Here is a 22,898-nt window from a genome sequence, read left to right as displayed (position 1 = left end):
AAAAGTTTCACTTCAAAAAACAAAACGGAACTTATGAATGTGTATTATTTATTATACATTATATTATTACATTATACATTATATTGTTATTTTTTATATCAAATTATAATTTATAATAATTCTATAAACCTGTCGTTATTTCGTAAAATGTAACACTTCTATTGTTTTACTTAACCTAGTCAAAGTTACATTAAAATTCTGATCTTCTCTATGTATTGCTTAATCTCGTTACCATAACAATAAATAAAATATAACTGACCGTCAATAGCTTGTGCGCTGTGTGCGGGCGGTCGCGGCGGTGCGTTGGGCGCCATCTTGGGGGGCAGGGGCGGGGGACAACCTGGACTTACGCTGGAATAATAACAAATTAAATTATAATTATTAAGCTATTGCATAGCTTCTATCGCGGGCCTTGAGCGCCGGGACCGAATCGAGAAATTCCGTAACGAAAACCTCACGCTCCCCACGGGGACGGGCGCGGAGGTGTGGCTTGAAGGCATTGCATGCAATAGCTTTCCCCGAGTGCTACACGTCTTTTTTTTATTAGTTGTTAATTAGGTGATTGAATATTATGTGATTCGTTGGCGAGATAGAAAAGACCGATTGTCACTATTATAAAAAACCTAGTTATACATATTTATAATAAATAAAAGCTTAAAAGTCTCTGTATTTTTCTTCGTAGTATCGATGGAATTAATAATAAAATAATAGATAAATAAAATTTTGATAAATAAAAATTTTACAAAAAAAAAATCGAATTTATGAGTGTTTATTTCAATATTCGTTGCAAAAATTAACTCTACATAATCAATAAGAAATTATAAACACACAGAACATATGTAGAGATTGTCTAATCTAAAAATGAACGCCCCTCCACTAAACTTAATTGTTTCAATGTGTGAGGACAAATAATTATTGAACCACTTTATATGTGTGCGCGCGGCGATTCTACTGCAAACTTTGACTGTCTCGCGCACTGATTTGTCAACTAATCGGGCGATCAGTTCAGGTGCCTAGCATTGTATGGCGGGGAGAGCGCGCTATGTACGGAATGACACGTCCGTTCTGTCGTGCATCGCGTCATTTATGCACTAGTTGGCCAACTGGTCCTGTCGTTCGGGCATGGACGGGACTGGAGGACTGAACGACCAATGAGGCAGACCAATTTGTGTGTATTGCGTCTATACACGTACTTTGAATGTGAGCGTAAACACAGTGGAGGGGCGTTCATTTTTAGATTAGACAATCTCTACATACCTATCACGAATAGTCCTTGTCAGGTCGTGCGACATCATGACCGTCTCTGTGGACGAACGCAGGTACGATGGCAGCGAATGCTGTAATAAATACAGAATTATTAGGTACTGTAAACTGTTTATGTGTTTGAATATTGATTAAAAATATATATAAACTAGTTTCAAATATCTGCATAGTGCACATTTTTAGCAAGTACTGTTTTTTGTACAAAAATATTTTAATTTCAGATACGTTACAGAAGTTTTTTTTTTAGATATTTAATATAAGTAGAACTTACGTAAACCTCGTCACGAGTGGTGTGCATATTAACGGACGACACCTCGGATGGCGGTCCTTTGTTTTTCACCACCTGAAATAATTTTAAATTAATTGTATTTTTTTTTATTCATTTTTAATAATTATTATAGGTACAAATAAATTATTCAGCCGACAATATTAGTAGTTTTCGCTCTGAAGTCGATGTGAGTAGCAACGACCCTAAACAGAGTGGGAATTTAACTATAAACTAAGAAAATACAACTTTTTTTTATGTTAGAGCAAGCAAAGGGGCAGGTGGGGCATCTGATGTTATGTGGAAATCGTCGGCCTTTTAATGACCTGATGATATTATCGTTTCAGAGCTCCACCGTACGCGGAATTTGTTGTAGTAGAAAGTGAAAGTGGTAGAAATTCGATATAACCCGTGGCCCACATTGGGAGCCGGGGGTATTTGTATCTATACAATGAGGGTATCTATGCAAGATTAATATAGGTATTTTAAAAGCCCCTTTTTAAGTGAAACTTTTGGCGCGTTGAGAGTAAAATTTCAAGGTCACGTCATGGAGTAAGGCGACGTTTTGGTATCTTTGAATCTTGCCGAGGGAGTTTCACTTTTGACACGTGTGCTCGGCACACACGCTATAGTGGCTATATAAACCTTGTTTTTTAAAGTGGGGAAATCTTGCAAAGATACCCACTGCCTCCGGGGAAGAAGCCGTGGGTTATGTCGGATTCTTACCGACAAAAACCCCACTGGGTTCCGTCGAGCCGCTTTAACGATGGGACCACGGGTATCGTGTCGAATCCTTCCGCGACCGGGTCATATATTATACTTACCTTTTTTTTAATAGTTGGGAAATCTTCCAAAGATACGGGTCATATATACCTGCGCGATGCCCTTCTGTATGCACTCGGCGAGCAGCTCCCCGTCGCTGGAGCTGTCACTAGAGTCCCGCACTGGGCGCTCCGCCGACAGCGCGGAGAGGGCCGAAAGGGCCGAGAGGGCGGAGGGCGAGCGGGGCGCCGGCGTGTCCTCCGTGCAGTACACGCGCGGGGACTCCGCCGACTGCGGCGTGTCTGCGGGAGATGGGTGCGTTATAACTAAGTTGATATTATAAATTACTAGATTTCCGCCCGCGGCTTCGCCCGCGTTTTCAAAAGAAAACCCGCATAGTTCCCGTTCCCGTGGGATTTCCGGGATAAAACCTACCCTATGTGTTAATCCAAGTTACCTTCTATATGTGTGCTAAATTTAATTGTAATCGGTTCAGTAGTATTTGCATAAATTTCATTGTAATCGGTTCAGTAGTATTTGCATGAAAGAGTAACAAACATCCATACTTACAAACTTTCGCATTTATAATATTAGTAGGATTAGTATCTAACGTAAGTGGCGTGCCATGGGTGAGACCTACGTCCAACAGTGGACGAACACAGGTTGAAAGAGATCTAACGTATATTCAGGGACAGCGACGTGTCTGCGGGCACGTGATACATGATTATAGAGATATGATACATGTGTATGTGTGGGAGACATATAATGTGCTGACGGTCAGTATACCCGGGACAACTCCGCTGACAGCGACGTGTCTGCAGAATTACTTCTAATATACGTTTCGATTTATAACCAGTATAATTTACAATATGACCAGTTCGTTTATAATACAACCGAGCAAACCAGGTTTGCTAATAATATAGCTGGTTTCGCTTATAAAATAATATGCGAATTGAAATTGTTCCATACAAGAAAAAATTATGCTACTAGAGATCTGTCTATGTTATGATAAAAATGTGTCCATGCTTGTGACGAGGAAAGAAAAAATATGGATTTGTTGCGTCCAAAAAAAATATAAAAAAATTCTTACCTTTCATCGGTTTATTTAGGTCATTGGCATCCGGCAACGGACCAGGATCCCTGAAAATACAAAGAATTATTGAAATTATAGTTTAAATTTCTTTAACAATATTTTTAACGTAATAATAAACACATATGATATCATTATATAAGAAATTATAATAAAATGTAAGACAATATAAATAAATAAACAAAACGCACCTGTCATGTTCGAACTCTTCCACCTCGGCACCCGGTGACGTGTCCAGTTCGGGATTCGACGTGTCAGCCAACGGCTAAAATTGTAAAAAAAAAATAGGTTAGTTAGTTTTAATCGATCCTTTTTTTAAATGATGAAAACCGGTGGAGTCAATTTTCAAATTCTGGACAGTCATAATATTAATTAACAAAGTGAGGGTAGTAAATAAACAACATTTGAGAATCAAGACACAATGGCTACGCATTCGTTCCGATTCAACGCAAACTAACAGGATTACTAAGTTTGGACAAGTTACTACAGTACATCAATTATTTATTGGCCAAAATATACAAGTTATGTCTTACAATAAACACAAAAACATCTGTATATCACTCAACTCCCTGACCAAACTATTGAACCACGAGTTACTTCTACTAATAAATACATACTTTATTAGGCTCATCGTTGATGGTCAGACTGGAGAGGCTCGTGTTCCGCGAGAAATGCGCGGGAGTGTTCTCGACCACGAACTGCGACACTCGCTCCTCGAACACTGACACTTGCCGGTCTTCCGCTGTGGGGATAAATTATTATTGCTGTAAATGTTGTGATGCTCACTAAAAAAAGAGCGTGTGTGCCGAGCACAGGTGTCAGGAGTGAAACTTCTTTGGCAAGATTCAAAGACCCTGAAATTCCCTCAACGCGCCTAAAGAAGTTTCACTTCAAAAACAATGCGTAATGGAATCTTAATCTATTGTAGGGAATAGTTTAAGTGACTTTTTTTAATACAGTTTTTTTTTGAACAAAAAGCATTCGAGCATTTATTAAAATATTTTTTGATTACATATCCGTAAACAAGTACTGAAATGTGTCATGGCTAAAACTTAGCTTGAATAAAAATTATTCTTTTAAATGGTTATATGATTTACTCGTTATATACATTATCCCCGTTTCATATTCTGAATTATTTCTAAAGCTACTTTACTCACGTGGAGGCGTATGCGGCTCTGTAACTGGTTCGGGGCGGTGACGCGAGCGTGGAGACAAAGGTACACTTTGTCCCGGAGAATCCGGGATTTCGCTCGGCGATATGCAACCGGACGTTAGTCGACTGGAAAGTCATAAAATATTATATGTAGAAGAACATAGCTGCGTAAATAAGACTTTTTTTGTAGTTGAGGAGCATAGTAATAGATATTTCATAAACACCATCAATGAGTAAAATCTGGGTACCAATCTTATGTAACGGACTGCAGTATATGCAAGGAAGGAGTAATTTTCTTTTATCTGAGATACCGAGAAATAGGTTTTAAAATACGATGCATACGACAACGTAGCTCGATGTAGATGGTACCAGGACGAGTTCTTGGAACTATGTTTAACAAATTAAAGTAAGATTAAGGCAAAAAACTATGTACTATTTTAATTCTAGTTATCACGCAGTACTGAAAGTTTATTATATTTGGTACCTGGTACAGAATTAACCTGTTTTGAACGTAAATTTAAAAGCTCTTCAACGAGTGTATAGACTACTAAAAAATTTCTAAAAAATTATCAGCCATCTGGTTTCCATTGACAAGCGAAAGCTTAGTATGGGATCAGATCGTGCCGTGTGTGAAAAATTGGCCCGAAATATGTAGCTGGCACTCACCTGACTTCCGACACGACGGATCCCTGGTCGTCCTGCTGCTCGCACTCGGGCAGCGAGCCGAGCGAGCTCGAGCGCGAGAACATGAGCGGCGTGTCCTCTATGAAGCGCTGCGGGGAGCCCGTGCGGGCGGACGTCATGCCCGACGCGTCTTGTACCTCTTGTACGGGGTCCGTTGCGAATGTTACCGCTTTTGAACCTGGAATTTGGGGATGAAATATGTCTTTGTATTGTTTTGCATGAGACACAGGTCAATATGATCGAAATAAATAGCCTTAAAAATAATTCCAATAGCTAAGTATACAAATATGATTTTTTCCAAAGTTGTTAAAATTGAAATGATTATTGCACGCCTCATAAGCGAAGCGTTGAGGTGGGTACTACTGTCACTTCGCGCAAAACATCTGATTTTTCAAACTTAAAATGTCTTTATGTATCATACATTGCACTTGTAAGATAATACATACACACACATATTAAGAAAAAACACTATTTTTAACGTTCATGATATTTTTGATGTCATTTTTGTTATTTAAACTAGTTAAAAAACAGTTTAAAAAAGTTCTGTCTTGGACGTCCGTGTGTCTGTATGTGCGGATCCTTTTTCTTGTTAACACGATAGCGACCGAAATACTTTACTAATCGAGTCTTTTTTTTTCTCTTACGCTTGAGTATGCTCAGGAATAGAACCCTTTCATTTTTCAGGGTCTGATTCGATGTGGTTAAATTGTTATTAAATAAACAAAAATAATAATTAATAAATATTTATTAAAAAAAAATTATGAGGCGTGCAATTTTTGGATTTTCCAAATTATTTATAATTTATTTTTAACATTTATGTAAAAATATTATGCAATTGGAAAAAAAATATATTTATTCTATCACACTAATCAAAAATGTTACTAGATTTAAACCTCACCTTCTTTATCTTTTCCAGGTGTGCTCGTACTAAGATCTTCCGGCGTTGGATCCACATTGATAGTTGCTTGAGCATTCTTCTTGGCCAAACAGTCTTCCTCCGTCGGCTCTCCTAAACTACTCAAAGAACTAACTCTGGAGAAATAACCGGGCGTGCCTTCATCACAGTAGTTCACGGGCTTTTCAGGACTGATCATTCCTGAACTAAATTTAGTATCAAATATCTCTTGTTTCTCCACAACTGGTACAGATGTTTGCGGCGTTGAAATCGCCCTATCGTTATCGTGGCCCGGCGGCTCCTCTATGGAACACGTGTCTTTTTCATCAGAATGTGTCATCGCTTCAGGATGCTCTTTTACGTTCGATGTTTTGGGTTTTCCGTCCTTACCAATAATGCGTAAATCGGACATAGAAGTTGCCGTGGAAAAGATTATAGGCGTTTCGTATGGCGTGCCTTCAGTTGCGAAGTGTTTTATAGTGTCTTCGTTTATTGACGGTCCTGGAGGCTCTGATATATCTGATCCAGTTTCTGACTGGTGTTCAGCATAACGAAGGGAGTAGTCAGTTGGTTGATCGAGATCCGTCTCCTGATAATCGCCAAATGTGTTTGCGTTTTCTTTCTTTGTATACTTTTTGCCTTCAACTTTCTCGACGGGCTCAGATTCATTCTTCGTCTCTGAGTACTTTCTACTAAAATCTATCGGTTGGTCGCAAGAATCTTGGTCGACGTCATAACCAGATTCTGTATAATTTGTTCTCATGTCCGTCGTACTGCGCGGAGGCGGGATGGGCGGTTGATTGGCGTATCTCAGGTAAGTAGGAGTCTTTGCTAGTGTTTTCGAGTTTTTCAAACCATCTGCGCTGTCCACTTTCATTAGATCTTTATTTCTCGGCGTCGGTACAGGCACCTTTCCCGTACGCATAACCCTTTCGAAAACTGAGTCAGAATGTGTACTCGTTACGGAGTCTTTGCTATCTGATCTATTAACGTTGCTCGAACTGCCTCCAGTCGCTGAACGAGATATCAAAGCTCCTTTTAATAAAGTATTGCTGCAACTTAGATAACTTGCAAGATGCGCACTATGACTTAATGATATTTGTGACGCTAAAGAACCCATTAAAGGTGAACTAGATGTCATTCTATGTCTTTCTAGATTCATAGCGATTTGCCTCTCGGTCGCTACAAAAAGATTCTTCTCTTCCCTATTACTTGTCATAGGAGAAGTTGCAGGTTCGATGTTGTCGCATGTTTCAGCTAAATTTTGGTCTAATTCTTGTTCCAGTGCTTTTTGTTTTCTAGCACCGAGGGTAGGCAATGCCGGTAAGTTCATATTTCTCGCTGTCGTGTCTAGAGAAATGATGTGCGTTTTGCCAGGTTTCGAATTCAAAAGATTTTTGAGGGCAGCACTTGATCCCATGGCTATCATTTTATGTTTGGAATGTATTAGGCTTCGAAGCATCGGCACTGCCCCGTGGTCCCATAGAAATTGTTGGTCCTGAGGGCATCTCGCAGATAGATTCCATAAAGTACCACAGGAGTTGCTAACTACAGTCAAACTCGGCGACTTCAGGTGCTGTAGAAGGACACTTAAACAATTTCTCTCGCGGAGAATTTGTCTGTAATCTTCTCGAACGGCAATGTGACTTGACACATTCCGCATGATACCACCTGCGTTCTCGACTATCGCTAAGGTCTTGGTGGGGGAGTTATAACTAAGCATATCAACGAGGAAGCCTAGAGCTCCGTCGACAGAACATAAAGCAACTTTGTTCATAGAACAGTGCGCCGTGAGGTTCCACAACGCGGAAAGAACAGATTTGAGCGTAGCTTCCTTCTGACAAGTCATCGCGGCTTTTGTGAGACCTTTCACTGCGCCGACTTCTCTTAGAACTTGTTTACTGTTAGTGTCTGCACGCCACGATAGATTTCTGAGGACGGCTGCAGTTACCTGAAATTAAAAATAAAATTATATTATCAAACCTATTTACCAATATGAATTAAATATACATATATTAATGAAATAAATATAATCGATATACTGACCTGCCGCATGTCGTCGTTTGGCGATTCTAATTGTTCGACCAGCGCCATCATGAATTCTTTGAATGAACACAATAAGGACTTGTTATTTCCGTCTCCAAACGTTAAATTCGTAAGTGTCATGCCTGCATACTTTCTCATGGTTAAACATGTGCTGTCATCAGTTCTGCTTCCATGTGCTGCTTGATCACCGCTCACTAGCGCTGCTAACGCTTGTAAGCCACCTAGTTGGCACACCACGTGTCTATGCTCTTCATCAAATGACAATTTCATCAAGGCAGCGACACTTTGACTTGGATGTTTCGTTGTATCATCTTCCATCGCTTCTTTTCCCTCTTTCCTAGATTCAACAATGTCTTCTAAGACGTAACAATATTCTCTAACTTGCTCCAACAGCCGCCATACTCGCGCTTCTCGTCTCCCTGCTTTGTCGTCTGTTTGCGTGTGAATGATATTTCGAAGCGCTTTTGCAGCGCGATCTCTTGTTTCTCTAGCGACTTTTGAATGTATTAATTGAACTAATAACGGTATACAGCCAGCTTGTCGCATGGCTATACAACTTTCAACGGAACGACTCATATCAAGTAACGGGCCGCTCAAATCAGCGTTATTTTCAGGAGATAAACTGAGCAGGGATATTAAGGAGCACACGCACTCCATTTTGTTTTCTAAGTTGGACGATGGCCGTGGATAATCGCTGGATCCGTTACTGGAGAAACTTCGAACGCTCGATGAATCATGACCTGTCCAGACGTCGCGTTCTCCTGGCCAGGTCCCTGTGTAAAGTTGAGAGGCTCTTTTATGCCGTTCACTCGATCTAGCTGCACTCTCCAACCCGTAATGTAAGGTGCTTCGATAACTTGTCCTATGTGGTTTTTCATCTGAAGAATACAAGGAAGACTGCGTTTTCGTTTGTCTTTTTGGAAGTGCCCCACTTTTCTTTTGTGCTTGACTGTCATCGTCGTCGTCTTCTAGAAAGTTGGGATTCGTTATATCACTTCGTTCATCGAATTCATCAGGCGAGGGTGAGTGATCGAGAAAATGCGGTTTAGGAATTCGGCATTCTATATTAGTCTTGGAATGAAGTTGAAAATCTTCGTCGAGGAAACGCGAACGGCGTGGGATAGCGTCAGGCTCTAGTGTATCTAAGTCTAGCGTAAAATCGCGGACCCGCGCTTTGTCTACGTTCGTCGTAACTTTATTTCTTGCTTGGCTTGGTTTGGTGTCTTTTGGGTCCGGAATGCGGCGCGTGTCCGACGTCACAGGGGATGACGCACTGAGAGGTTTCCGTGTTTCACTCGACGTTGAAGGTGTGCAGTCGTCACTAGCGGATGGTCCGGAATCAGTTAATGGCGAATTAGATGAGTCCATACTGCTCCAAGGATCTACCATAACTTCGTTCTCCAACTGAAACAAAAATAATAAAATATAAACACTGTACTTATAGATTTTGCATAAGTAATTTGCTACGACAGGCCAAGGCAAATATTTGTCTCCAATAAGGTAATCGGCTTTGCAGCTAAATCGGACCAAAAATACAAAGTTACACTTGGTCAAGGGCAGCCGGGTTTACCGAGCCCGTAAAATAATAATTAAAATTTTTGGTTACATGTTTATGTTCAAATAGTACTAGAACAGTAGTTCTTAAGTTAACCAAGAAGCTTTTTTTTTAAATAATTTTGCTAATAGTGATGTATACGCACACAATATGCCAATTACACACGCCGCGCATTTATCAAGTCAATTACGTATACAATAACGGTATAAACGCATATTCTACATGTACGTTGTGTCGAATGTGAATCATGTAAGTGAATAAATTTTGTTGTGTCAATAACTCGGAAAAAAAGTGAATTTCTACAGTTGTAAAAGCTTTATGACGACAATGACTATTCATTTTATAAATTGTTATAGTATTATCAATACTTGACGCTACATGAAAGTAGGGTGGTCGGACCATTAGCAATTTAACGTTTTATCTCTGTCCACTACAGTTATAAGACAATTCGTATGTGGAGTTTATATTGGTCACTTAACAAGAACAGCTCGCAAGAAATGCACAATTGCCGGCGGATGGCGTCATGCAACAATAGAGCGAGGTATCCGGTATCCACTGCAATAAATCTACATGAAACAAAGATTCAATCGAAATGCAACGCTGAATTCAAATGATTACATTTACAAGCAACCGCACTGTAAGTTTCATGTTAACATAAATTAAAACGAGATGGATGATAACTATCGCTGTACGTCGACTTACCAAATCGCTATCATTGGACGTGACATAATCCAGCGGGTTCCCATTCTCAAGATCGACGCCGGAGTCGTCGGGATCACCCCTGCGTCTCTCATGTCTCATGACTTCGTGAAAATTTCTTATGGAATTAAAGTTTATACGCAGATCAGTGGTAAAATCGTCGTAAAGTTTGAACTGATTCGCGTTGAACTCCGTCTCGTTGTCGAGAACATCGCGAGTATTGGCTACGGGACGGTTCGAGTTCCTGCTACTGTACATCACTCTGTAGTAGTCGCGATTCATTTTCGTTTCCAGCGGATCAATTAGAGGGAGTATATCGAATTGTTTTCACTTGTTACTCATTGTGTAGTTTGTTATCGTTCACTTTATGTAAATAAGTCTGGAGGAATGTGGAAAATGTAATTAGCAGTTGCGTTAGTTACGAATAATTGGATATAATCGCGTTTGGCATGAATATTGTATTTTGAGTGATAGTTAATTCGTTATGTAACAATTAATAAAACTATTTATCGTTATAAATATTAATTAAATATTACACAAGACAAAAAATACATTTCGTAAGAGAAATTATGTGATTCTTGACTACAACAAGCGTGAGTAATGATAAATGAACCTTTCTAACTCAACGTTGAAAGTTCCGATTATATCACTTAGAAACTAATGTAAAAATTTAATAAGTAATTTTATGATGCATTAAATCTATACTGAATAATTCATTACACTAGAGACATAACAGCGATACAATTCTTCGCATCGGAGAATACGAAATAATAATTACTGATCATAATATTATATCGAAAATGTTTATAGACTTAGGCGAGTTCAATGCACATGCCTAATTTATTATTAGTACTCATGAATTAGACCTGAAATATTGCAGATAACCTAGTACATATTTACGAGAGCTACTCCAGCCGTAAACATAACTCATTCCGATTTAAACAAACTGGTGGGTTGTATAAACCATTACAGTAAAAAACTGGAGCAAGAATATTTATAACAACCGATTGAAAATAATAACAGTGATCGAGGAGTGTGAAAAAGTTTATGGTAACATGTGATTTATGAATATAATTGCACTCATATTTAGACGAGTATGTGAAAGATAGTTTTTATAATGCTTCAGTAACATAGTCAACGAACCAAGTACGGTAATTTTAACTTGATTATCTTTTGTATTGGTAAATATAGACTCGATATTCGTTTGTATAAGATTGATTTACTTGAGCTACCAATCCAAAGGGATAATCTAAAATATAGACTATCCATCAATCTAAATGCTCATAGAATCCCATGCATCCATGTAACCTTGACGTGAAATAGATCCATATCGTTAAGATATTTTTAACTTGAACCGTATAAGATGGCGGAGTGCCAACTAATAAATAACTACATGTACTAGTGTGGGACAATTTTTCACTTTACCCACATTAAAATAATGAGTCAGACGAATATTACCTTCCGTAATAAGTACTATTAGTGTTTATGGCTGCATTTAAACGAATAATGTGTTCGTTTATTGGCTTAAAATATAAGCAATGAGAAGTATTTTCATGATTTAGAATAATTGCCCAATATTCTTAAATTATCATCTCATGATATATTATGCACGATTTTAAACAACAACGTAGAATCAGGGCGTTTATTCTTGTTTGTAACATATATCATTTAAGAGGATTGTTATTTTCTGAAAACAGTTCGCTCAATATTCCAGCTAAATCCAGAGATAATACAACATTAGAGCAGATATTTGGCACCGGAAAACGAACTGAGCGTATAGGATTAAAATAGATGTTCATTCATAAAGTTTTTTATACAAAAAGTATAATTTCATACAAGGTCTTAGCTCAGCTTCACTACATAATAATATGGTATATAAAACAAAGTCGCTTTCCGACGCACCGTCTGTGTGTCTGTATGCTTATATCTTTAAAACTACGCGATGGATTTTGATGCGGTTCATTAAAATCGATAGAGGAAATTTTTAGTATGTCATTTGTTACGTTTTATAAAACGCGGGCGACAAGGTAGTTTTACTTTTATTATATAAAAGCTTAATACGGTTATGCATAGTGCATACGACTTTACCAATTAATTAATACGTTAAGTAAGACTCCAGTCATATGTATGACATATGTTACAATGTATGTAGGTGACAGTGTAATTATGACGTCATTAAACACATGGTGCGCGCGTTATCAACACTTGCACACGCTTTTGCATTTATGAAGTCTTTGAACTTAAAGCACATTTCTATAAAAGTACATTTTATAAATCTTTAAAACTTTCTAATTAGATATAGTCCGGGATACATCGCCCATTTTTGCAAGTGATTACTATCAAGCTAATTTTTCGTGAGTAGCTTTATTTTGATGAGATGCCCAATAATTTCATGTACAAAACTCTCGATTGTGGTAGCTACCAGAGGAAACAAGGATAAAATATTTTGATTTGATGGTTCTCAAATATTAATTACTAACTGAATGTTTTTTTTTGTTCAATCTCAAGATAATTATCTAAATTATTCGAAAAAATATTTGTCCTACAAAATCTATGGTTTGATCAAAGAGTCCCCCTTTCCAATGTGTATCGATAACGAAGTCATCATAAATGATTACTAACCAGCTGATTTTTTTATTTTCACTTATTTAATACTTATATAATTCAACAGACATATTGTCCTACAAATTGCGTAATAAATATTTGAGAACCGTCAAATCAAAAATTTTTATCCTTGTTACCTCTGTAAGCTACCACAATCGAGAGTTTCGTACATGAAATTATTGGGCATCTCATCAAAATAAAGCTACTCACGAAAAATTAGCTTGATAGTAATCACTTGCAAAAATGGGCGATGTATCCCGGACTAATAATGTATGATAGCGAATGGATATAAAATGGATGGATGATGAATTTTAACGTTGATCATCATCATTGGCCTTTGTAAGTTTAGAGTAAGAGCATGATTCGTGTTTTGTCTAGATATTTTCCTTAACCGATCCTGTAATCACATTACGTATACTGTATAAGTACCTAATGTGAATAACATCATTATAATTTTTTGGACATTGGGCTGGCCTTAATAACGCCATCATAATATGATTAATCAGAACTTTTAATACTTAAGAAATGCGTCACATTCGAAAAATACAAAATTGCCGCATGCATGCCGATAGGAAAACAAACCAACATGCATACAAATACATCAACACAACTTTACATCATCAGTTAAGAATTTTATTACAAGATCTGAAAAATTTCAAAGGTACGCGTAAAAATCTGGAATATTCCAAAAAGGTTAAGGAAAAATTTCACGGTCGCCAGGCCAGGTGAGAATTTCTCAAGAGCCAATATATCCAGTTACGTCTAGATCGCTTGACCCACATTGCCCGGCTGCGAACCGACGGCCCTTCAGACTTTGGCGTCTTAAGAAGCACTCGAGAAAAGAAATGTAATTTACGTGTTTAAATTCGAATTCTTGAAATGTAAGATCTGCCCCTGTACCATGATGTCTTGGTACAGTTGCCTAAAGAGTATCTAAGGATGCATGGAAGGGATGGTTTTTTACCAATTAGGTTACCTTCTGTGCGTAAATGTATTGTTTGAGTCCTTTTGTATTGTTTCCTTTGTATTGGTTTTGTCATTCAATCATTAATTCATATCTTAAGCAGTATTCTTTGCCGTGTGAAAAAATAACAACGCTGGGTTATCTAGCGTCATCACATACCCACACTGGACGTAATACTGCTATTATAGCCCTATAGGAGAACATGGTAATTCCCCTTGTAGGGCACAAGTTAAATAGAAAGACAGATAAAGTAGGTCGGCTAAAGTTTCTGGTTGATTAAACAATTGTAGTAATTTAAGCTAGATTTAACGAGTCGAATTATCCATTTTGTAACAGGGAAATGGGATAAACTGTTTTAAAGGAGTTAAAAGAGATTGCGAAAAGATGGTTATACGACGCTAATTTATGGAATGGACAAATTTGGACACATTTTATAAGCCAGCTTTAATAATATTAATTAATAAATATCTGTACAAAGTAGACACACAAAACGAGCTCCAAATAAATAACAACATCGTATAATTTATCACCACATTCCATTCAAGTTTAGTGAACATATTTTCTTCGTAGCTATAATAAGGGTAGACCCTTAGAAGGACCAATAATCTATCGCCACTAACTACATTGCAATCTTCACAATTACGATCGTTAAAGGAACTGCAAAGTGTGCGCACTACGTTAGGCAATATCGCACATTTTCACCCTTCAATCGTGCCACAGTAAATATATACGAACAGTACGGATACTATCAGTAAAACGTTCAAAATGGATCACCCGCACAAACAAGAACATCGACGAGACTCAAAAGTAGTCGTCGCAGTGTTTTTAGCAGCGCATTCCCTCTTCAAAGAGAGCACAAACGTCTTCGTGCAACAACCGCGCTGTTGCTAATGACAAGTTATAGATACAAAGTAACAACTCTATTGCGTTATTAGTGCGAAGGTAATTATAGGTATTTTAACTATGAAGCAGTTGTCTTACTGTTCGCATTTTTTTACTATGACCGCGTAGCCTGCGTGTGTATGTGCAACGTTGCCGTGCTCGCTCGTACGAAACGATGTATCGATAGCTATAATTATGTTAGCGTATTAATTGAAACGTTTACGAGATATGCGTGGAATCTTCAACGCGTTGAGGAAGACGATTTTCAGTGTGAAATTCTCCGTTGATTTATCTTTATACGAATTCAATAAGTCGCTTATATTATTAAGATTGTAATTTGTTATCAAGCAATTATTTTTGAGAGGAATATATTTAATTAAATCTCGATGTATTTAAACTAAGCCAGGTTAGTACCAAGACAGATAGAACCTAATACTATGATGTTTCTTTTGCTGTTTTAGAACCGCCCGATCTTAGAGTTCTCGATAGTTGTCATTGAAAAGTTAACATCTCTAACCTATACTCCTATAGATAGACGATAATATCAGCACACGCATCCAAGCATCACACATGCCCACAGTTATATATAACTACACATCAAAGTCAGCACAACAAATAAACACGGTGGTGTTCTATTTTACCCAAGGCTACGGTTTAGTGCGCTATCAAACCGAGTGAGGATTATTCCATTGAGTATAAACCTGAATACCTGACTAAATTACTCTTGTCTTATCAGATTCAAGACTTCAAGTGCCTAGCACTTATTTTTTTATGGACTCCAAATATAAAACATTTACTTCTTATATTGTTACATTTCATCGGAGCAAAACGTTCATAAACATTGCAAAGTACCTAAAACATCGCACCAAGATGTTCATTACTGAATGAATATCCAAATTAGCTTAAGTTATGCATATCATACATAACACAAACAATTTCAATCACTCATCAACATAACGAGCAGAACATTCCATCCTAGATAAATAAATTATCCCCGAATGCCATCGAGACCATTTAAGTCGAACAGAAGATATAATCCTGGGGAATAACAAAGGGTATAAACACACCCGAAACAGAAGGCACTGAACTCAATATATCAATCGGTTAGCACACAATTTTCAGTCACATAATCTCACCGCCCATCGCTCGTCGTCCAACTTAGCCGCCGTAAAAACAAATCTAAATTTACCGTTTCCTGTGCTGCCATCTTTTTGTTTTTGTCACACATCCAAAACTGTGCGTGTAACGCCCGCTTCCTTCTAGGATTTCATTCTAATCACGAAATTGTGTTATTATGTTACCAACTGGCAAGGAATTCGTATTTAAAAATATATTATATTTATATGCCTCAAAACCTTTTCGAAAAGAAAAAGATCCAAATTTTAAAATGACGGGGATTTTGATTTAATCTGCATCAAAAGTACTATCCTACTTCTTTCAAAGCATACAAATCGCTGCGAACGAAGAGCACACAAGCGTCATTATTCTCAGCAAAGCCCGTAAAATCTGCATAATTAGCCCGAATAACTTGTCCGTTTATAAAGAAGAATCCCGACCTCACAAAGCGCATTCATGCTTTAAAACATCAACTAGATCAAAAGCGTTTCAAGCTACAAACTGACGAACGGAAAGCCACAAGCGAAACCCCACTACTGTGAACACAAAGCCGCCTTGATTACTACGTGCTACGTACAGTCAGCAACGCGGGCTCGTATTTTTTGTAAACAATGCATGTTTAACCTTGTTATGGATGACGTTCTTAAAGTAAATAAACAACTAACTACAGAGCTAACTAATCAAACACTGTTCATGCAACTAATAGAAAAGAACATAGTTTCAGCTCACGTAAAAGATACGTATTTTACGACCTTTATTACCTGCCTCGTAAGATATTTAGTATCTTGTTACAATCTAGCTTATTAATGCACGAATAACTTTCTTAACTTAAAAATAAGATTTACAAGAACTTGGACATCTCATGATTGCTTACAACATTTAAATCACAATCGATCCTACCAATTGCCATATCCATATTCCATATGCCATACCCCAGCTTCTACAAACTCCACACTAACAAACAATACCCAAGTGAATCCATCTAAAACAATACCCCAGCAGGTAACATCGCTGTACAAGACGCGAAAGCACTCACAAATCGGTGAAAGTGTGATAGAATTCAGCGATGCTCCCGACCACGAGGCTAAGTAATTGGAGTGAGACGGAGTGCGCACAAACATGGTGCCTCCATTGGCTGAGGAGCCTATGTGCTTGAGCGTGTGATGTGTGAAAATGAAAGTGTTTAGATAGATGATAGTATGTAAAACATTTAAATATTTTAGTACTCTCCACTCAATAACTTTTTTATTCATGTACACTTCTATGGTATATTACCACAAAACAATTTAAACACAGTCTAAACAAGGGATCTGTCACTTTAATAGTTGTCTATGTGAAATACGACAAAACCAGATTAAAGAGAACCCGCGCTTACAGATAAACCTTGTCTAAAGTTTTTTGTGGAAATACAGCTAGTGTTTAGGACAATACATTTTCCAAGACTACCACCGATTCGGAATGTCGCTTTTACAGATAAGAATCGCCAATAAACTTGATATTTACTCTTTCTAAAGATATTTATAAATTATAAACTTCCACTTCCAATATAAACATTCACAACTATTTGTTTTTAATAAACACTAACTAAGAATTATAACAAAATTAAAAGACGAACATTATAAAGTTACTACGTGTGAAAAAAAAAGAACGCAAAATGCGCTAGACACAGCAGAAGCAAATCAACCAAAGCAAAACAACAACAAAAAAATCTTTTTTATACTGTGGTTTCTACATCTTCCTGGTTTGGAAAACTTCCAATTGATGAAGTACAAATTACTTTCTTATCAGCGTATCTTAGAAGGCAATTGATTAGAATGTTCACACACAATAAACGCCCATTTGATAGTAAGGAAAGTTCAATTATAAGTACGTTATAGTAACGAGATCGGAAGAAGTGTAACACAAGCCTTTTAATTGACTTTTATTTAAGAAACCGTTATGCTATAAATTTTGTGTAAGCAAAATGTTATTACGGTTAAAATAAAAACTTAATCACATTAACACTGAACACTCATCTTAAATTACCACCTTTCTACCCTACCTTCGTTGTCACTGTTATATATTTATTCAGGTAATAAAATTATAACAGTGGGTGATATCTATGGGTCCATGGTGATATTAGGAAACAAAAAAATTCGATCATTCAATGTTTTTGTACACGCATAATGCAAAAGCTAAGTGGAGTTTGTACCGATGTATCGCTAGAATAGACATTTTCTTTAAAATTAGTTAAATTTTAAACATGAAATTCTCCAGACGAAGTCGAGAGCAAGTTCGTATAAAAGGTAAAATTAAGCTGCAGAATAGCAAGCGTTCATTCAAATTCGCTGATACAAGAAACTAAAATCTTAATCTTAATTAGAAATCTAATTCTAAAACATTGTTACACTCGACCCGAGACCGAGAGTACTGAATACAAGCTGTATTTAAATTAAACTGTTACAATTTTTAACCTCTTGTTTCTTCCTTACATAACTATTCATCGACTACATATTATCTAAGTATAAGTATAAGTATTTAGATATATTTTATCTAGTTGTAAGCTACATTATTGTCGCATTGCGGTGCCATGAACCGACCTGATGCACTTCTCGGCATTACAACTGGGTTAACGGGCGATTACCAATATTTTCAAATATGGCTATCTTACATAATACTCGCTTGGGGATAATAAAATGCAATGATATTACCGAGGCTTGATTTATCTATAGATTAGATTGTAGAGAACGGGTCAGATTTAAAGTAGATCGTGTCTTTCGATGTCATAATATTATTTATTAATAATATTAATCTTTTTATTACCGCTTTAGGATGTTTATACGTTTATAATCCCAATAATGACGATTGCGGAAAGTCAGATTAATTAGCTAAGTGTCTCCATTGCCTCACGTTTATTTTAATCTTTCAATTGCTTTGCTAATAAAACACTTTCCGTGATTTACTCTAATACCTACTGTCTCTTTACTGCTCATTCTATTTCTTTCACTCTCAAATTATTTGTCATGAGGATGAGTGCGACAAAACATTTGTACAAAAAAACAAGTCCATTTAAATTAAGAGGGTGAATAACAAAGCACAATAACAAACTTAAATTCATCTAAAACCTAGAAAATTACGACAGCCCAACATAAATTCTGTCTATATACAAAAAAAGTTTCCCTAAAATAGTATCTTTGTAAACACTAATCTCGATAAGATAGCAAAGTGGTTTACTCATGATTCAACCGAAGATGACGTGTTCCAGTAATCAGCCGTGATGCTGTGAATAATTTATAAATTAGTGTTTTCAGCTGAGACGCACAAAACAATAGGCTTTGTACTGAGATTGTTTCGTACGGACGGTTGCTAGTGGCAACGAAATTAAATGATGTTTTAAACTGCGTGACCGCTTTTAATAATTCATCTTCGTTTCTGAAATTATTTATAACTTTCGTTCACTTTTTATGAATTATACAGATAAAAAAATTGCGTAAAATGTACTTCAACTTAGAAACTACATAATAAGTTTTATTAAATAGAAGATTCGTATAAATAAACAAATAACATGAAGGTAGCTACAATTCTTTGTCCCCGTATTATTTTCAACTACCCGCAATTAGAAACAGGCAGATAATATCAATGATTTATGATGTAAAATTGTAAACAATGTGAAATACCACAAACGGATTTCCACAATTTGCTTGCAAATTGCATTATAGGACGCCAGAACTCGCGTGAGGATGTTCGAGCGCCGTAAACGTAATCATTTCGCAACTAAATAATTATAATTTGCAAGTCCTATATATGCTTAAATTATATCCTACACTAGGTTCTTGTTAGTGGGTGTTAATTAGATATTCATATTCAAAGTTAGATAAACCAACGCAAATATGTATGATTTTAAAGTATAATGAGTAAATAATATCCAAAAATTATGATCATATAAAATTGTAGATTTAATGTTAAATCGAATTATAAGGCAAACCCGTTTCCATATTCCTCACAAATAATAAATTAACTTAGGTCATGCAAGAAAAAGATGCACACGCTAGAGCATACGACTTAGATAACAAAGCGAATTTCACAGACTGCTGCACAAACACTACAAAAACCTTTAAATTTCATACTCAACATCATATTATAAAATAAATATGTGATTATATATCAAACCATCCACAATAAACAAGGAAACAAGACTGATATAAGACGTTGGTAAAAACAAATACGAGTTACAACACGAAGAGACAATACAAGTATACATAATCGATAATAAAAACTGAACAGTGAAGTAATTTATCGACTAATTCAATTTTGTCGTCAACACCGATGACAGGAGCATGTTATGCATAACAGCGTTACGCAAATTGGAGTACCTAGACATAAAACAAGATGGGTGTTACGTTTCAATAATTATATGGTAATATGAGAATAATAATTCAGTACAAAAATGCAACGCTAACCCATCTGAATACTGGCAATATCAGTCATTAATCAATGTAAATAAAACCAACGCATTACAACACAATAGATTTCAAAGTAATCACTACATAGTATAAAACAAAGTCACTTTGTATGTATGCTTAAATCTTCAAAATTACGCAACGGATTTTGATGCAGTTTTTTTTAATAGATAGAGTGATTCTCCAGGAAGGTTTAAGTATATAATTTATTAGGTTTTAGACAAAGCGGGCGAAGCCGCGGGCGGAAAGCTATAGTTAGCAATAAGACAGTCGAAAACAGAATTCTCAAATCGTACTAAACGTTCTACGAACACAACATATTGTTATCATTAAACACTCGATTGTTATAGCAGATATAATAGCAGAGCTGTGCAAAATGAACGGTACCGCAGACAACTTTTGCTGGGAGCAATTAACAGAGATACAGTTTGTAAAGAAAGTGAGAGTGCTGAGTGATGCAGGCACGAATTCTCACGGGCTTGTACCCTGCGGTGTGTTGGAAATAATTCAGTTGTCAGTTGTGGAATAATGAATATCTCGTCTATTGTTTGAACTATGAATCAATCAGCGTCTCTCCTTGTTGTTTGACAATACGTTTTATAGATTAAACCGGCTACATTATGTAATGAATGAATCACTAAATATTAATACTGTAAGGGAACTCTCCTGTCGCGATGCTTCAGATGCTATAAAAATGATACGTAAACAGTAGTTTTGTATGAAAGCAGCTTATAGTTTTCCATTTTTATCATATAAGGAATTCTTAAAAGCATTAAAAGTATTTGAAAATTAAGAATTAGAATAGGTTCTTAAATAGAATAAATTAGCCTATTAAATCTTGAAATACGTAAACACCTATAGACATTTACGTATAACACCACAGTTTACGCAATATTCAAACGACGCGCTATAGCCTTCAATACATCGCGACCGTAGTTCCTCCAGATCCGTCTAAGAAGCCCTGCGCAATTTCCTCCAGGTCAAGTACTTATGGTGTCAACATCAATCATAATCCACGTGAAGCCGAAGGTGTGGGAAGTGGCGGTCTGAATTTCAGTAGAACGGTGCAAAGTAAAACGACAACGCTGGATCGATTGTCTAGAGAACGATTAGTGTTTATTTAATTAGGCGTTAAGTGTACCTAATTTTTAGTTTTAATAAAATGTTAAGTTTTAAGTTATTAGTTAAGTACACGAGACAATGGCACAAAACATGCAAGATTAGGTTCTAAAGCAAAGAGAAAATGTTTGCAGTACGTTTGAATAATATTTTCAAGGATGGAACATTTTCTTCATCTTATGTTACGGTTCTACGACAGCGACTGCGGTCACGTCATGGAAATACCGTCACGTCATGTAGTAAGGCGACGATTTTGGTATATTTAAATCTTGCCAAAAAAGTTTCACGTCTGACACGTGTGCTCGGCACACGCTCTTCTTTCATATTGAGGAACAATACTATGTAGTGTGCTTAACACACTTACGTGTTAACTGGGTTAGAATATAAAACACATTATAACATTCACGTTATAAGCACCTCTTATAGCACAATATGATTTGCATACAGTACTCTGCAACAATGTCTCAACTCTTAACACTGATTATTATCATCACATGTAACAATTGAGTTTGTGAAGTAACAAAAATTCTGTTATACTAATATTACAAAGCTGATGAGTTTGTTGCTATCTCAGAAACCACGGGTCTGGTTTTGAAAAAATATTCACTGTTAGATAGTCCATTTATCGAGGAAGGTTATAGGCTATATTTTGTCATCACGCTAAGACCAATAGGAGCGGAGCAGTGCGGTTAAAACAGCGGGCACAGCTAGTTTAATATATATGAACGTTTAGTGTTAACATTATCATTTGAATGACGGGAAATTGAACTGAAACTATAAATACATTGCGGATATGAAACCGAATGAATAACGAGCCGACTAAATAACGTATTCCACCACGCACTTTGTTCTGGGAAATTATTCACTCGAATGGAAAAAACTTAGCACGGCAATATGAATTTCTAGGCGCCAACGTGGAGCTTTGTCAAACTCAAACTAAAACATTTATTTATTCATTTAGACTTCTTATAAAAGCACTTTTCGTAACAATTTTTAACATTTACCACCGATTCGGAGAGCAGTATCTATGGAGAAGAACCGGCAAGAAACTTCATAGTCTCAAACAGCAACTAAGTGTTATAAGGAAATGAACGTCGATATTTTATTTAATTACAAGTTTATATCACTAGCTTCTACTTCCTATTCAGTTAGCTACTTTACAATTTCATCTAGACTCATAATTTTAGAAACCGATTAATCATGTAGTAGTAAGCTGTTCTTTAATGTAGTCTGTGCTTACCTACTATTACGTAACTTCTCTTGCTTAGAATTAATGTTGGTGCATATTTGTATGAAATTAACTACAATGTTAAAAGAAAGTATTAGTACGGATCATAAGATAGAAATTAATGTGTAAAATAT

At 36.6% G+C, this 22,898-nt stretch overlaps 1 protein-coding gene across 7 annotated transcripts in view; it reads right to left on the bottom strand.

Moving 5' to 3' along the window:
* Positions 1-22,898, bottom strand: part of LOC149488231 (uncharacterized) — a 67,423-nt gene that overhangs the window by 5,555 nt on the left and 38,970 nt on the right. For 4 of the 7 annotated variants that reach the window (XM_089695394.1, XM_089695390.1, XM_089695391.1 and 1 more), the window contains exons 2-13: positions 10,416-10,791; positions 8,159-9,562; positions 6,116-8,063; positions 5,200-5,395; positions 4,538-4,659; positions 3,998-4,122; positions 3,572-3,645; positions 3,381-3,430; positions 2,402-2,592; positions 1,535-1,606; positions 1,258-1,337; positions 260-351 (exon numbers count right to left, since the gene is read on the bottom strand). In XM_089695394.1, the coding sequence (XP_089551520.1) occupies positions 260-351; positions 1,258-1,337; positions 1,535-1,606; positions 2,402-2,592; positions 3,381-3,430; positions 3,572-3,645; positions 3,998-4,122; positions 4,538-4,659; positions 5,200-5,395; positions 6,116-8,063; positions 8,159-9,562; positions 10,416-10,694 (4,633 nt within the window). In that variant the 5' untranslated portion in view covers positions 10,695-10,791. The remainder of the gene's footprint in view (positions 1-259; positions 352-1,257; positions 1,338-1,534; positions 1,607-2,401; positions 2,593-3,380; positions 3,431-3,571; positions 3,646-3,997; positions 4,123-4,537; positions 4,660-5,199; positions 5,396-6,115; positions 8,064-8,158; positions 9,563-10,415; positions 10,792-22,898) is intronic. The other 3 variants (XM_089695396.1, XM_089695395.1, XM_089695397.1) reach the window with 1 other exon arrangement.

The sequence above is a fragment of the Colias philodice genome, chromosome 5, assembly GCF_061535455.1.
Source record: "Colias philodice isolate Cphi_HAF_F1 chromosome 5, ilColPhil1 Martin Lab GWU primary, whole genome shotgun sequence".
In the NCBI taxonomy this organism is placed as follows: Eukaryota; Metazoa; Arthropoda; class Insecta; order Lepidoptera; family Pieridae; genus Colias; species Colias philodice.
The sequence above is the reverse complement of the archived record's forward strand: the minus strand, read 5'-3'. Positions and strand labels throughout refer to the sequence as shown.